The sequence below is a fragment of the Pseudochaenichthys georgianus genome, chromosome 1 (genome assembly GCF_902827115.2).
Source record: "Pseudochaenichthys georgianus chromosome 1, fPseGeo1.2, whole genome shotgun sequence".
NCBI lineage: Eukaryota > Metazoa > Chordata > Actinopteri > Perciformes > Channichthyidae > Pseudochaenichthys > Pseudochaenichthys georgianus.
In genome coordinates, this window is record NC_047503.1 from 26,223,079 (window position 1) to 26,235,875 (window position 12,797).

General features: G+C 39.6%; 2 protein-coding genes across 3 annotated transcripts; both read left to right on the forward strand.

Moving 5' to 3' along the window:
- The first annotated feature begins 378 nt into the window (after positions 1-378).
- map9 (microtubule-associated protein 9) lies at positions 379-5,644 on the forward strand. The gene is made up of 13 exons (XM_034093100.1): positions 379-705; positions 1,502-1,592; positions 1,821-2,342; positions 2,448-2,608; positions 2,953-3,061; positions 3,162-3,229; positions 3,341-3,402; positions 3,489-3,651; positions 4,239-4,325; positions 4,428-4,589; positions 4,677-4,822; positions 5,251-5,386; positions 5,492-5,644. The coding sequence occupies exons 1-13, from the start codon at positions 634-636 to the stop codon at positions 5,609-5,611; spliced, it is 1,899 nt and encodes a 632-aa protein (XP_033948991.1). The 5' UTR covers positions 379-633; the 3' UTR covers positions 5,612-5,644.
- A 471-nt stretch (positions 5,645-6,115) lies between these two features.
- On the forward strand, positions 6,116-12,748 carry ugdh (UDP-glucose 6-dehydrogenase). 2 transcript variants are annotated; one of them, XM_034080708.2, is made up of 13 exons: positions 6,116-6,393; positions 7,367-7,419; positions 7,634-7,795; positions 8,267-8,368; positions 8,481-8,681; positions 8,760-8,957; positions 9,582-9,729; positions 9,839-9,933; positions 10,407-10,537; positions 10,974-11,113; positions 11,863-11,954; positions 12,052-12,162; positions 12,267-12,748. In XM_034080708.2, the coding sequence occupies exons 3-13, from the start codon at positions 7,634-7,636 to the stop codon at positions 12,378-12,380; spliced, it is 1,494 nt and encodes a 497-aa protein (XP_033936599.1). In that variant the 5' UTR covers positions 6,116-6,393; positions 7,367-7,419; the 3' UTR covers positions 12,381-12,748. The 2 variants fall into 2 exon arrangements, with proteins under 2 accessions (XP_033936599.1, XP_033936590.1); XM_034080699.2 differs by lacking the exon at positions 7,367-7,419.
- Positions 12,749-12,797: the final 49 nt, after the last annotated feature.

The window sequence follows — 12,797 nt, forward strand, 5'->3', positions numbered from 1 at the left end:
TTGAAAATGCATTGTTCCACATAGACCAGAGGCACAGCCATATGTGAGTCACCAAACTGAATTTTTTTGTTTTAAATCAAGATCTGTATTTTGTAAGTATTTATAACAAATGTGAACAAATTGGAGTAAAGAGCAATGCATTTTCCATAACAAATATAACCCTATACGACTGTAAAATAGAAGGAACCTTACAATCCCATAAAAAGGAGGTGTGCAGTGTATGTACCAGTGAACATTATAGCGATTGCAATGTTTTTTCATTAGTGTTTTGCTCATCTTATTCTGAATTTATCAAATCAAAATGTGCAAAACTGCTATCTTCTGAGCATGCGCATTGGTTACACGGAGAAACGGAACTCTCCTCGTTTCCTAGGGTTACCATCAACAAGTCAGTCAGCCCACTGTAGGTAATGTTAGCAAAAACAGTCTGCCTTTCGATAGAAGCTACCATATCCGAATAACTGTATCGTAATCAGACAACAGGTAGTCAGAATTATCAACGCATACAAGTAATCGAGCTATGTGTCTCGTGCGCATGGGAAACTTAGAAGAGAACCTAGCTACTGGTTGAACACTAGCTAGCATGCTAATCTCAATGAATGCGACCAGAGGAAATTGTTCATAGTTTTCAGAATGACAAATCAGCAGTTCACGACACTGGCTTACACGAAAAGCCCCAAAACATCGAGGAGGACAACATTCCAGGTAACAGCTTTATTCATTGCACTGTCCGACCAAATGAAAAACCATGATTAAACCGACAGCCCCCCAGGGAGGGTCGTGAAGACTCATGTTACCTTAACTACAATTTATTTGCTTCTGCCTGCCCACTTTGGATTGTTGTATTCTTTACTGGTTATTTGTATGTTTTCATTGGTTTATATTCGTTGCTTCGGAGCAGTGGTGGAAAGTAAATATGCACATTTACTGAAGTACTTGCATTTTAATTTAATGCTACTTTTGACTTCTACTCCAATACATCTCATAGGTACATATTGGACTTTTACTCATCTACTTTAATTAAACATCTTTAGCTACTTTTCAGAACTTTTAATATAATGCATCTCTAATAAAAAAAGCTAGTGGACTAACTGTTTAAGATGCAAAATATATCCAACATATACACCAACAAGTCAATATTTTGCATCAGAACTTTGTTTGTTTACCAGAGTAAAATGCTACTTGATGCAACAATATTATCTAATAATGTCTATTATATAATAATAAATCACACATGGAGGCCATTTTACTGCACAATTATATATATTTTTTTGGCTTTAAGTATATTTTGCTGATAATACTTTTGTACTTTTACTTAAATACGTTTTTGAATGCAGGACTTTTACTTGTAATGGAGTCTTTTATCATTATTGTATTGTATTATTCAAGTAAATAATCTGAATACTTCTTCCCCCACTACTTTGGAGAAGCCAAAGACACATTTCCAGTGAGATGGACAATAAAGTCAATTTGAATCTAATCTGACACTATGGCGTTGCAGGATGAACTTCAGGCTGCTGTGTCTGCCAGGGCTAGCAAAACCGAAACAGACCAATACTCCTACTCTGATGACTTTAATGAAGATGAGGATGGTAAGAAGACAGAGCATTAAAATATCTTGATAAGTTTGGATTGTGCAAGTGACCCTGAAGATTTAGATCTCTTAAGTGTCTTTGTGTACATTATATTTGTGTTCTATCCAATGTACTGTACTTCCTCTTAAGACATAAGTGTTAAATAACATTTGTTTGTAATTATTTGTCAATTGGTATAGTTTGTTGCTTCGTCCTAGCCTGTCATCTCCTTTTCTTTTCACACAGATTTTTTAAATCAACTCCTCAAATCAAGAAAAGAGAGGGCTAAGGCTTTTAAGGCTGGGAAGAGTAAATCCAAAATCAACACCTTCGAGGTTTCGGACGATGAGGACAAACACGGCAGGACAAAGAGAGTTTCATTTCTGAAATCCAAAAGAATTGACACTCCCTTGGAAGTAACGACGGCACCAGAGTTGGGAGAAAACGATCCGTCCGACACTTCCGACAGTCGACATAACAATTATAATGACTCATTATCCACCCAGCGCTCAACAAACGTTAGTGAAGATAACATAAAATATAAAAGCAGTTATGGGGAGACTGCTGATCCACAAATCAGGAGACAGAGCTCAGTAAAATCTCTGTCGTTCCAAACATCAGATGACACTCTACCGGACATGCTATTGCCCTTACCGTCTGACAACAGTGTGATTGAAACTCCAGTTCCCGATGAGAACAGCAACTTGGAAGAAAGCTACCAGAGTGCGCAGTTATCAGCAAATAACCTGACACATGTGTCAACAGCAGGTCTGTTTACACCGTTTTAAGTATTCATCACAAGGGAAACATTAAATGTGACTTGGGTAGGATTTTTAATGTATTTTTTAATAAACTGTCATTATTTAAATACAGAGAGGGAGCCACCCAAGCCTAAACCGAGGCAAAGGACTCTCGGATTGAGCCTCCACCCTAAGGAGAAAATAGCTGAAAGTGGTGATTCTCAGGAAGTAAGCAGGCCCCAGACTTCTTCTGCATCCATTCCCCTCTCCACTGACTCATCCAGCAACAACACTGTAAGGACACTCATCTCTCATTGTTTGATTAGTCAGTATTTTAAAGGGATAATCCAACCCCTAATCAAAAATACATATTTGTTCTCTTACATAGTGCCATTTATCAATCAAGATTGTTTTTGTGTGAGTCTACCAAACTACACCTGCAAACATAGAGGCACACATTCTTCTGTGCTGTGATAAGGTTGGCAGCTGTAGTTCAGTAGAAAGAAAGAAGATAGCTGACATATAGCACTACTGTTAAAAGGAAAAACATGTATTATTTTATTTTGGGGTGAATGGTCCCTTCTGAATTTAAAACGTCTTCTCATTGCTGCCCATTGTTGTTATGTTTTTCACCGTAGTGGACCAAAGGAGATAGCGCACTTTCATGCAGCTTCAGCAAATCTTTTTCAAGCAAGAGTGAACAGTCACAGCTCTCTTCAAAGTCCACTATTGATTCTGGATCCCGAGGTAATAACTGGTATATTCAGCATCAGCACCATAACCTTTTTTTTTTTAAATAGTATTTTTAGCTTATTAATCCTACTCATATTTCTTTCTTTTTTCTTAGATGACTTTATTTCTGATGACAGCAAAGAGCAGGAGAGCAAGTACTCCACATCATTTGAAGAGTTCAATGTAAGTCCTTAATCATCAGGTGTGACTGTGGTTGCAAGTGACAGGTCAGAAGTGCTCGGCCTCTTGTTTTGATTATTAGTCTCAGTAAATATGTCTATTATCTTCTTTCAGGCAGGATCGGGAGATGCCTCACATCAAACTTCTCATGTCTGTGAAAAATCATTTGATACCAGGTTGGCTAGAACAATGGATACTTAAATAACACTTTTGTGACAGAACACCGTAGTAACTTAACTAAATGTCATGTCATTTAAATTAGGACATCAAGTTCTCTTTCAAAGACTACTCAGAGATCTCAGAGTGCCTGCTCCAGAAATGTGGAATCAAAATATTTGGGATCGCTCAAACTTCTGGATCGTAAAGTCTCACTCCAGGAGTCTCAGCCTCAAACAGCAGATTCCATCCGAGCTGCCATTTACCAGGTCAGTGTGAAATGAGACCGTGTTGAGAGCCACATTGCTACAGTTGAAAATGTTAAAGTGTTCAATGTTGAAGAAAAATATACAACCAGTGCAGTTTCTCTCTTAACCATACTTCATTCTGTATTGATCGTTATGATTACACTCTACCTCAAGTCATTTGCTCAATTCGATATTTTTTTTTTTTGTGTTTTTAAATATATATAAAGAACGAGACATAGACATATTATATATACACATTTCTATTCTGTGTAATATATATATTTACTGCGTAGTGCGTATCTTTTTTTGTCCAAGACCTTGATAACCTGCTGCTGTTGTAACATAAGGATTTCCCAGTTTTGGATCCATAAAGGACATCTATCCATCCGTCTATCTATCCGTCTATCTATCCGTCTATCTATCCGTTTATCCATCCGTCTATCCATCCGTCTATCTATCCGTCTATCTATCCGTCTATCCATCTGTCTATCCATCCATCTATCTATCCGTCTATCTATCCGTCTATCCATCCGTCTATCTATCCGTCTATCTACAGTGAATTCTATGTAAACTAATATTCCCCCTTTAACGTAATGTATTCCTCACAGGAATGGCTTGAAAAGAAAAAAGAAAAGTCAAGAGAGAACATGCAGCAAAAGAAGCAAGAAGACATCCTTAAAGAGAAAAAGAAAAGGGTGAATAATCAGTTTCGTAAATACAGCAGACCCAACTGTTTGAGAACAATATTAAGAAAACAAGTTATTTTAACATATATGCATCTTTTAAATACTAAACAGGAAGAAGAGGCTAAGAAGGGAGATGCTATAGCATCATATGAGGCTTGGAAAAAGCAGAAAGCACAAAGTCTCAAAGCAAAAGCCAAAGAAAAGGAAGATGCGATCATGAGAGAGCAAAGAGAGATTGAAGGAAAACAAGAAAAAATGCAATCTGCTAAACAGGTACATTTATTTTTTTGTTATTCTGAAAGCTACCACAAACACTTCTGTGGGAAGATATGCTAATCAGTCATGTTGTAAAAATGACAGGTGTTTGAACAATGGAAACTCGAACATGATCATCTCCTCAAAGAAAAGTCCAGGAAACAAAGAGAAGCTGAAAGTAGACTTCAGTTTGGAAAACAAGAAAAGGAGAAAGAAAGGAAAAATGACAGCAAATCTGTCGTTTCTGGTTGGTGAGTGAAAATCCTTTTCTTTTCAGGGAAGGAACACTGGCTGTAATGTCTAAACAGTCAAACCAAAACAGTCCGACAGCTACTGACGCTGCACAATGTGAGAACGCCTACCAAAACATTACACACTATCACTTGGTCGCTAGAATGGCAACATTGCAGAGTTGTTGGTCATAGAATGGTCGTTCTGTACTTGATTATAAACATTTTATTGGTGTCTAAAGGCAATTGATTTAACTTTTTTTTTAAATCTTAAAGCTGTGGATATAAGTCTTGAAGAAACACAGTATTGTACCATCAGACTCAAACCTATCTAGTGATGAAATTGATCAACCACTAGATGGTAGTCAAAGCGTAATGTCGAGACACAATTAATAATTTTCTATCACCTCTAATCTGTTGTTATTTGTTTTTCCCCAAAAATGTTTTAGGCATGATAAGAAGAAAGATGTTATCTATGAAATAGTGACAATGAAGCGTAAAGAAATACAAAATAAATCAGAGGAGGAACGCTACATGAAAGAAGAGAGAGATAAAATGGCTTTAGAGATGTATGAAAGCTGGCTGGTAAGTACAATTACTTGTGGCACCAGTGACGAATGGCATTGATTATATCTAAGGAATCTGGAATGGTTAATAATACTGATAAGTGATTTCCTTTTTTTCCAACAGGTACGGAAAGATCTGGAACAGAAGAGACAAAAAGAAGAAAGACGAATACAAACGATTCTCCGAGATAGCCCACCTCCTCCATGGAGCCCTCCAAATAAAACCGTACCATTTCGAAAATAATATTTGAATTGAATATAACCCCCTTCAGATATCTGTCGCTTCTGAGATACCTTTTTCATTGTACGTGTTGAACTGTTTGTTGTGTTTTAAACTTTTAACAATTGTTCATGGTAAACAGTTAAATTATATACATTAGCAGCTCTACTGTAAGTTTAATTGTAATGTGTTTTATATGTTGTATTATGTTTTGAAAGTCGTTTTTCTGTAACATGGTGACATGTTTGATCAATTGACAGGTCGTTCTATTAAAGTGACTATAGCAAACTAAATAACAAACAATAAGTACAACATTAAAGGTAAAAAAAACACATTGTCAGCCACTGTTTTGGGTTATACTAAAAAAGTGTTTCTATTAATTTGTGTAAATGCTGCAGATTGTGGGCGTAATGCGATTTGGTGCTTTTACTTTGAAAACCCCGCACCGGAAGTGTCTCTTAGCTGCTGCTGGGCGTCCTGCTGATTGAGGTGGGCGAGCCGCAACGCGTCTCAAAGTACACGCCCCATTCCTACCGTTAACGTAACGTCACGAGTTCCCCGGTGTAACCAGTTAAACGGCAACAACGTTACTTGCTGAAGTACCTCAGTTTAGGTAAAGGTAGTGCAGGAAAAGTTGAGTGAGAGACCCTGATGGTGTGAGTTTGATCAACGAGTACAAGTTTACATTTAGTTAAAGACGGTTATAGGTTTTTAATCCATCACCGGCTGCGGAACCGAAGACTCTTTCGAGACAGCTAACATAATCTGCGCATTCTTCAAATTGATTGACTGTCGAGTTGGCAAAGGTAATGTAACGTAAGCTAACTGCTAGCTAGCTGCTTCATTCAACACAGACCTCCATTCATGTGTTTCTTATTACTCTGCTCAGTCACCGTTATGAAAGATGTAAACTACCGTAATTATTGTCCTGTTAATGTGTAATGTATTGGTACCCTACCAACGCTGACACAAGCCTCTGCAGCATTTCTACCGTGAAGTAGCTGAAAGGTAAGATGGATAAAAGGTCACTATACATCCGTATTAGACGTGGCTGATCTGCAATGAAAGGCTCTTTTATTTCCAGCGTTCTGCAGGGCTGTGACGGTGCAACTGGTAGTGTAACACTGACGAGTCAGTGAGCAAGACTTGAACAGGAGAGTTTAATAATGAAGATCAAAGTGTTAGAAATAAACAAGATTAACATTTCTGAAGGGGCTTTCCTACTCCTTGTAAAATGTAGACACTTTTATCACGGTGAAATATACGGAATGCAGAATAGGGCTTCAGCGAATGACTACTTTCATTGTCAATGAATGGGCAAGTTTCCTCTATCAATTTGTTAAGCCCAAGATGATGTCGTAACATTTATTTGGAACAACCTATAATTCAAAACTGAACTAACGTTTATATTGAGTTACACTGTCACAGACAAGCAGCATATTCTTATAATTGAGCTGGAATAACTACATGTTTGGCATTTTTTCTTGAAGGTTTATAAAACATAGTTTTAAATCATCAAAGAAAAAACGTGTTGAAGATTAGAGTTAATCACTACATTACATTTCTAATGTTAAAGTTGCAACACGTTTAATTAAAGTACATATAAAGTAAAACGGGGCGTTTATTCAGAACAGAAGGCAATATGTCAGGCAAAATGTTCTCTCTTCAGATACTGTATCAAAAATATTTATGCATTTACCTCAAGATTCATAGGTTTATTGCCATAACATATACAAAACTACGTGTAATTATGTAATGTATGATACACTTGGATCGCAGGTTCCTCATCAGTGCAATTGACAAGACTGTGCCTGTGCAATAATGAAATACAGGTATTTACAACATGAACATTGAACCTTACAGTGTGGTTATTTCAGTATGTGTTCAAACGTTTTTTTTCAGGCATGCTTTACAAAGAAGCATCGGCCGATAGATCATTATCGGATGTTTTTAAAACTCTCAATCCAGTACAGTTACCAAAAAACCTGTCGGGCTATAATTAGTTAATATCTGTAGATAACGTGTTCCTCTCTCTACATTTTGCAGATGTTTCAGATAAAGAGGATCTGCTGCATTGGGGCGGGGTATGTAGGAGGCCCGACATGCAGTGTGATCGCCCACATGTGTCCAGAGATCACGGTGACCGTTGTGGACATCAATGAGTCTCGCATCAAAGCCTGGAACTCAGACACTCTGCCCATATACGAGGTAATATATCAATGTAATAACTCAAAGGCACTGAGCTGAGGGTATTATAACAGCTTTAATTAAACTTTCCAACAGGGAGGGGCTCATATCTTATTTATTATAATTCCTTATATTCATATCTTCTTTTGAGAGCCATTTGTTTTTAAAGGAGTTGCCTGTGTTATTTGTTGAATTTCTTAACAATGTTGAAAAAGCTGATGTAGCTAGGCATCTTATCCAGCTCATGTTTTTGTACAATATTGCTCCATTGTGGGATAAATGAAAATGACTTCCAGATGTTTTGGTTTCCCAACCTCTGTACGTCAACCATAGCCACAAAGTATTACATCATCATGACTTGACTAGCGCAAAGGGCAGTTAATGAGTAGTCATGGAGAACTCGTATTATATTTCAACTGTTTATGCCATGTTTGTCCAAGAAATTCACTGACACACCCTCCGGTCTTTTTTTCCCACTTCCTCTCACTCCAGCCGGGTCTGAAAGAAGTGGTTGAATCATGCAGAGGGAGAAATTTGTTTTTCTCCACAGACATAGACCCAGCCATCAGGGACGCAGACCTTGTGTTCATCTCTGTGAGTCATCGCCGTACACACACATACTGACACACAGTTTGAACGGCTACAGAAATAAATCCGACATTAATGACACATAAGTGAATTTATTGGAGTCGGTCTCCCCCCACAGGTCAACACCCCAACTAAGACCTATGGGATGGGCAAGGGTCGTGCAGCTGACCTTAAGTTCATCGAGGCGTGTGCTCGGCGGATTGTCGAGCAGTCTGATGGCTACAAGATCGTCACAGAGAAGAGCACCGTCCCTGTTCGAGCGGCTGAGAGCATTCGTCGGATATTTGATGCCAACACCAAGCCCAGCCTCAACCTACAGGTGTGCAATATTGTCTGAGAATTCAACTCTGTATCCGTTCATCTGCAAGTTCCTAAAGTTCTCGTTCCGCTGCTTTAGGTGCTTTCCAACCCAGAGTTCCTTGCAGAAGGAACAGCAGTGCGGGATCTGAAGGAGCCAGACCGTGTCCTGATTGGTGGAGACGAAACAGCTGAAGGTCAGAGGGCAATCAAAGCGTTGTGTGCCGTCTATGAACACTGGGTCCCTAAAGATCGCATCATCACCACCAACACATGGTCGTCCGAGCTGTCCAAACTGGTGAGTGTAGGGCGGCAACTGACAAATAAAAATGTTTAATTTTTATTAAATTACTTTATTCTTTTGTCAAGAAAATAGTGAAAAATGCTTTTTATAATTTCTCAGGCCACATATTTAAATTACTTGCACTATGGGGCCAACAATCAGTAACACAACCTACACGCGGTTCCGTCGCGTTGACGCTTGCCGGTGGGCGTGTCTGGCTCTTGGGGTTAACGAACAACAACCAATCACATTAATCTCCCGCCCCGGACACACAAAGAGCGCGTTTGATTGGCTAGTGCTTGTACTGGCATATTATTTGATTGGCTGGTGCTTCCTTCAACGCTTGAAAAGTGTAACTTTTCTCAACTTTCACCACAAGCAACGGCGGCAAAGCGAAGCAACGGAACCACAATTCAGTTCGGCAAAGCGTGACGTCACCCCATTCAAAGTGAATGGGAAGCGTCTCCGCTGAAGCTCGCAACGGAACTGTGTGTAGGATGCGTAACAGAGGCATAGTGATGAATGAGCCAAAAGTGACCTAATTGAATTGTTTACTTTATATTATTTGGAGTTTCCTCTATTATTATGTCATTTTCGCATGAACAATCTGAAAGAAAAACCTGGTGTTTGCTTGTGTAGGCAGCCAATGCCTTCTTGGCCCAGCGGATCAGCAGCATCAACAGCATCAGCGCTCTGTGCGAGGCCACCGGGGCCGACGTGGAGGAGGTGGCCAAGGCCATCGGGATGGACCAGAGGATAGGGAGCAAGTTTCTGAAAGCCAGCATAGGTAAGAAACTCGGCCAGGTTTAAAGTGAGCGTTTATGTAAAGTCTGATTCATTTAAACTCAGATTAAGTGTTGCTTTCTGTCTCTTTGTTTCTCTAACACCCTGGTCAGGTTTTGGTGGAAGCTGTTTCCAGAAGGATGTGCTAAATCTGGTTTACCTGTGCGAGGTCCTCAACCTGCCTGAGGTCGCCTCCTACTGGCAGCAGGTGAGAACCGCTATTTTTTTAGGAACTGTACAAGCTAAGAAACAAAGCTAACACCGCGTGAACAGAGAATTCGGTCGCGCCTGGTGTGCCAGAAGTATCTGAACCACCAAAATTAGGCTGAACTTTGCTCTCCATCTCTCATGACACTGTACAAAAAAAGGAAAGGTTATCCCTGGTTTCTGTACTTTTCAGCCGCTGCTTGATGCTATATCCTTGCTACTCGCACCGCGCAATTAATGTCGCTGCAATACTACAATGCATGGCGGAATTATTTTTTTTTGTATCATCAATACTTTCATTCTTGGGCCAGGACTCTCTTGACAAAGAGATTTTTAATCTCAATGAGACCTATCCTGGTTAAATAAAGGTAAAATAAATGTTATATTTATGTTGCTGTGTGTTTTTTTTATGTTCTCAAATCCTTGTAAACAACATCTTCTAGTGGTTTATTGCTTTATTTATGATGTTTCCAGGTGATCGACATGAACGAGTACCAAAGGCGGAGGTTTGCCTGCAGGATCATTGACTGCCTCTTCAACACCGTTACTGGAAAAAAGATTGCTTTGCTGGGCTTCTCCTTCAAAAAAGACACGGGTGACACAAGGTTAGTGCCCATTAATTTGTAATTACTTTCTCACACCCTTGTAGACATTTGACAACTCCCAGTTATTTCACATTTCTTTCCAACAGCTTTGTTATGTTAATTATGAACCTGGGGTTGTTTGTGTGATACACTACTGCAAACATGCTGTGGTGAACTATGGTTCTGGTCAGAGTTTAAGTGTGTGTGTGTGTGTGTGTGTGTGTGTGTGTGTGTGTGTGTGTGTGTGTGTGTGTGTGTGTGTGTGTGTGTGTGTGTGTGTGTGTGTGTGTGTGTGTGTGTGTGTGTGTGTGTGTGTGTGTGTGTGTGTGTGTGTGTGTGTGTGTGTGTGTGTGTGTGTGTGTGTGTGTGTGTGTGTGTGTGTGTGTGTGTGTGTGTGTGTGTGTGTGTGTGTGTGTGTGTGTGTGTGTGTGTGTGTGTGTGTGTGTGTGTGTTCCAGGGAGTCATCCAGTATCTACATCTCTAAGTATCTGATGGATGAGGGAGCCAAGCTGTTCATCTACGACCCCAAAGTCCTCAAGGAGCAAATCATTCATGACCTCTCGCAGCCCAACATCTCCGAGGACAACCCACAGAGAGGTGTGTTTGCGTGCGTGTATTTACCAAGGTTCAAACGCACCCTTTCATCTATTTTTACATAAGAAACAGCAGGGAGTGTGCAGAAAATAAAAAGAGACAGACAAAGGCAAATACATGCAAGAAAGACTGGAACTTAAGATTGCGATAACACACAGTATTCAGTGTTTTAAACTTGAAACACAAACTAAAAACTCTCAGAAGTGTTTTGAAAATGAGCGGTCACATTTAGAAATGGCAATTAATCTGCAGCTCCAGCCCCTGAAATTGTTAATAATGCCAGATTAAGATAAGATATATATCTGTATTCCCCCGGAGGGCAATTGTTGAGCAATATTTGCAGTTCAAAGATTGCAAACATAAACGATTGATAAGGTTTCAATCAAAAGGGTGCACAAGGCTAATTATATAATAGCACACGATGAGGATCATTCTCTGGTGTCGTTCCAAATATTACTGTTTCACCTTTTTCCAACATATTAAGAGGCTGAATGATTTAGAAATATCTGGCGGATTGATCAGTTATAATAAAAAGTTGGTAGTCGCCTTTGAAGCAATTTGTATTGGCCGTTATGGTCTGATTGTTATTGAGTGATTCATTAGTGACTCAATTTAGGAGGGAGTTTGAAATCAGGATAACCTTAGTAGTTCCCTTAGCTATTTGATTTTATTTTTAATGTTTTTAAAGGTAAAACTTCTTATTTTTTGTTACTTATTTGAATCCTAGCTCACAAAATGATTTCTCTTTGCAGTGTCGGAGCTGGTGACTGTGACCACTGACCCGTATGAGGCCTGCCAGATGGCCCATGCGTTGGTCATCTGCACCGAGTGGGACATGTTTAAGGTCACAATCACACATTGAGTCCTACCATCTTATAAACTGCTTCATCTTTGGTGGAAAACATCCTTAAAGTCACCCTTCTCCTCTAATTCCACCATAGGAGCTGGACTATGAGAAGATTTACAAGAAGATGCTGAAGCCGGCCTTTATATTTGACGGCCGCAGAGTGCTGGACCATCTCCACGCTCAGCTCCAGAACATCGGCTTCCAGGTGAGCGGACACAACACACACCACGCTGCTCACATCTCATACATAATCATAATGAACATTTGTGAACCGAGTGCCACAAGTAACGACTATCTTTCTTTCTGCAGGTCGAGACCATCGGTAAGAAAGTGGTCGCATCACGGATTCCTTACACCCCCGCCGCAGCCATTTGTCGCAGCATCCCCGCCCCTGAACCTCCCACCAAGAAAGCCAAAGTCTAAACCCCCCTCAAAAAAAAGGCCGAAAGAGCGTGACCAGCTGCTCCCTGCAGTCGGTCTGAGAGGAGGTCGAGCCGTTAGAACAAATGTGTGTGAATGTGAACCAAAAAGAGTTTGGGTCTGGAGAAAGGGGATAAAGCAATGATAAACGGTTTTATTTTTAAGTCAAATGGCAATGAAAACATTTTAGATGCAGTTATACATGCACCGTCTACTTTCTTACAGCATTTACTATGTAATTAAGTATTGTTGCTAAATTGCAATACAATTTTTATAAAAGTATTTTTATAAATCATCTAACTGTAAGTTAATCAGTATTGTCCTCTGTATCAGTGACTTTTTTACTACAATAAAATGTGACATCTCCTTAATGTGTGCCGGATTATTCAGAATTGATGGAAATAACACAAATACATGACA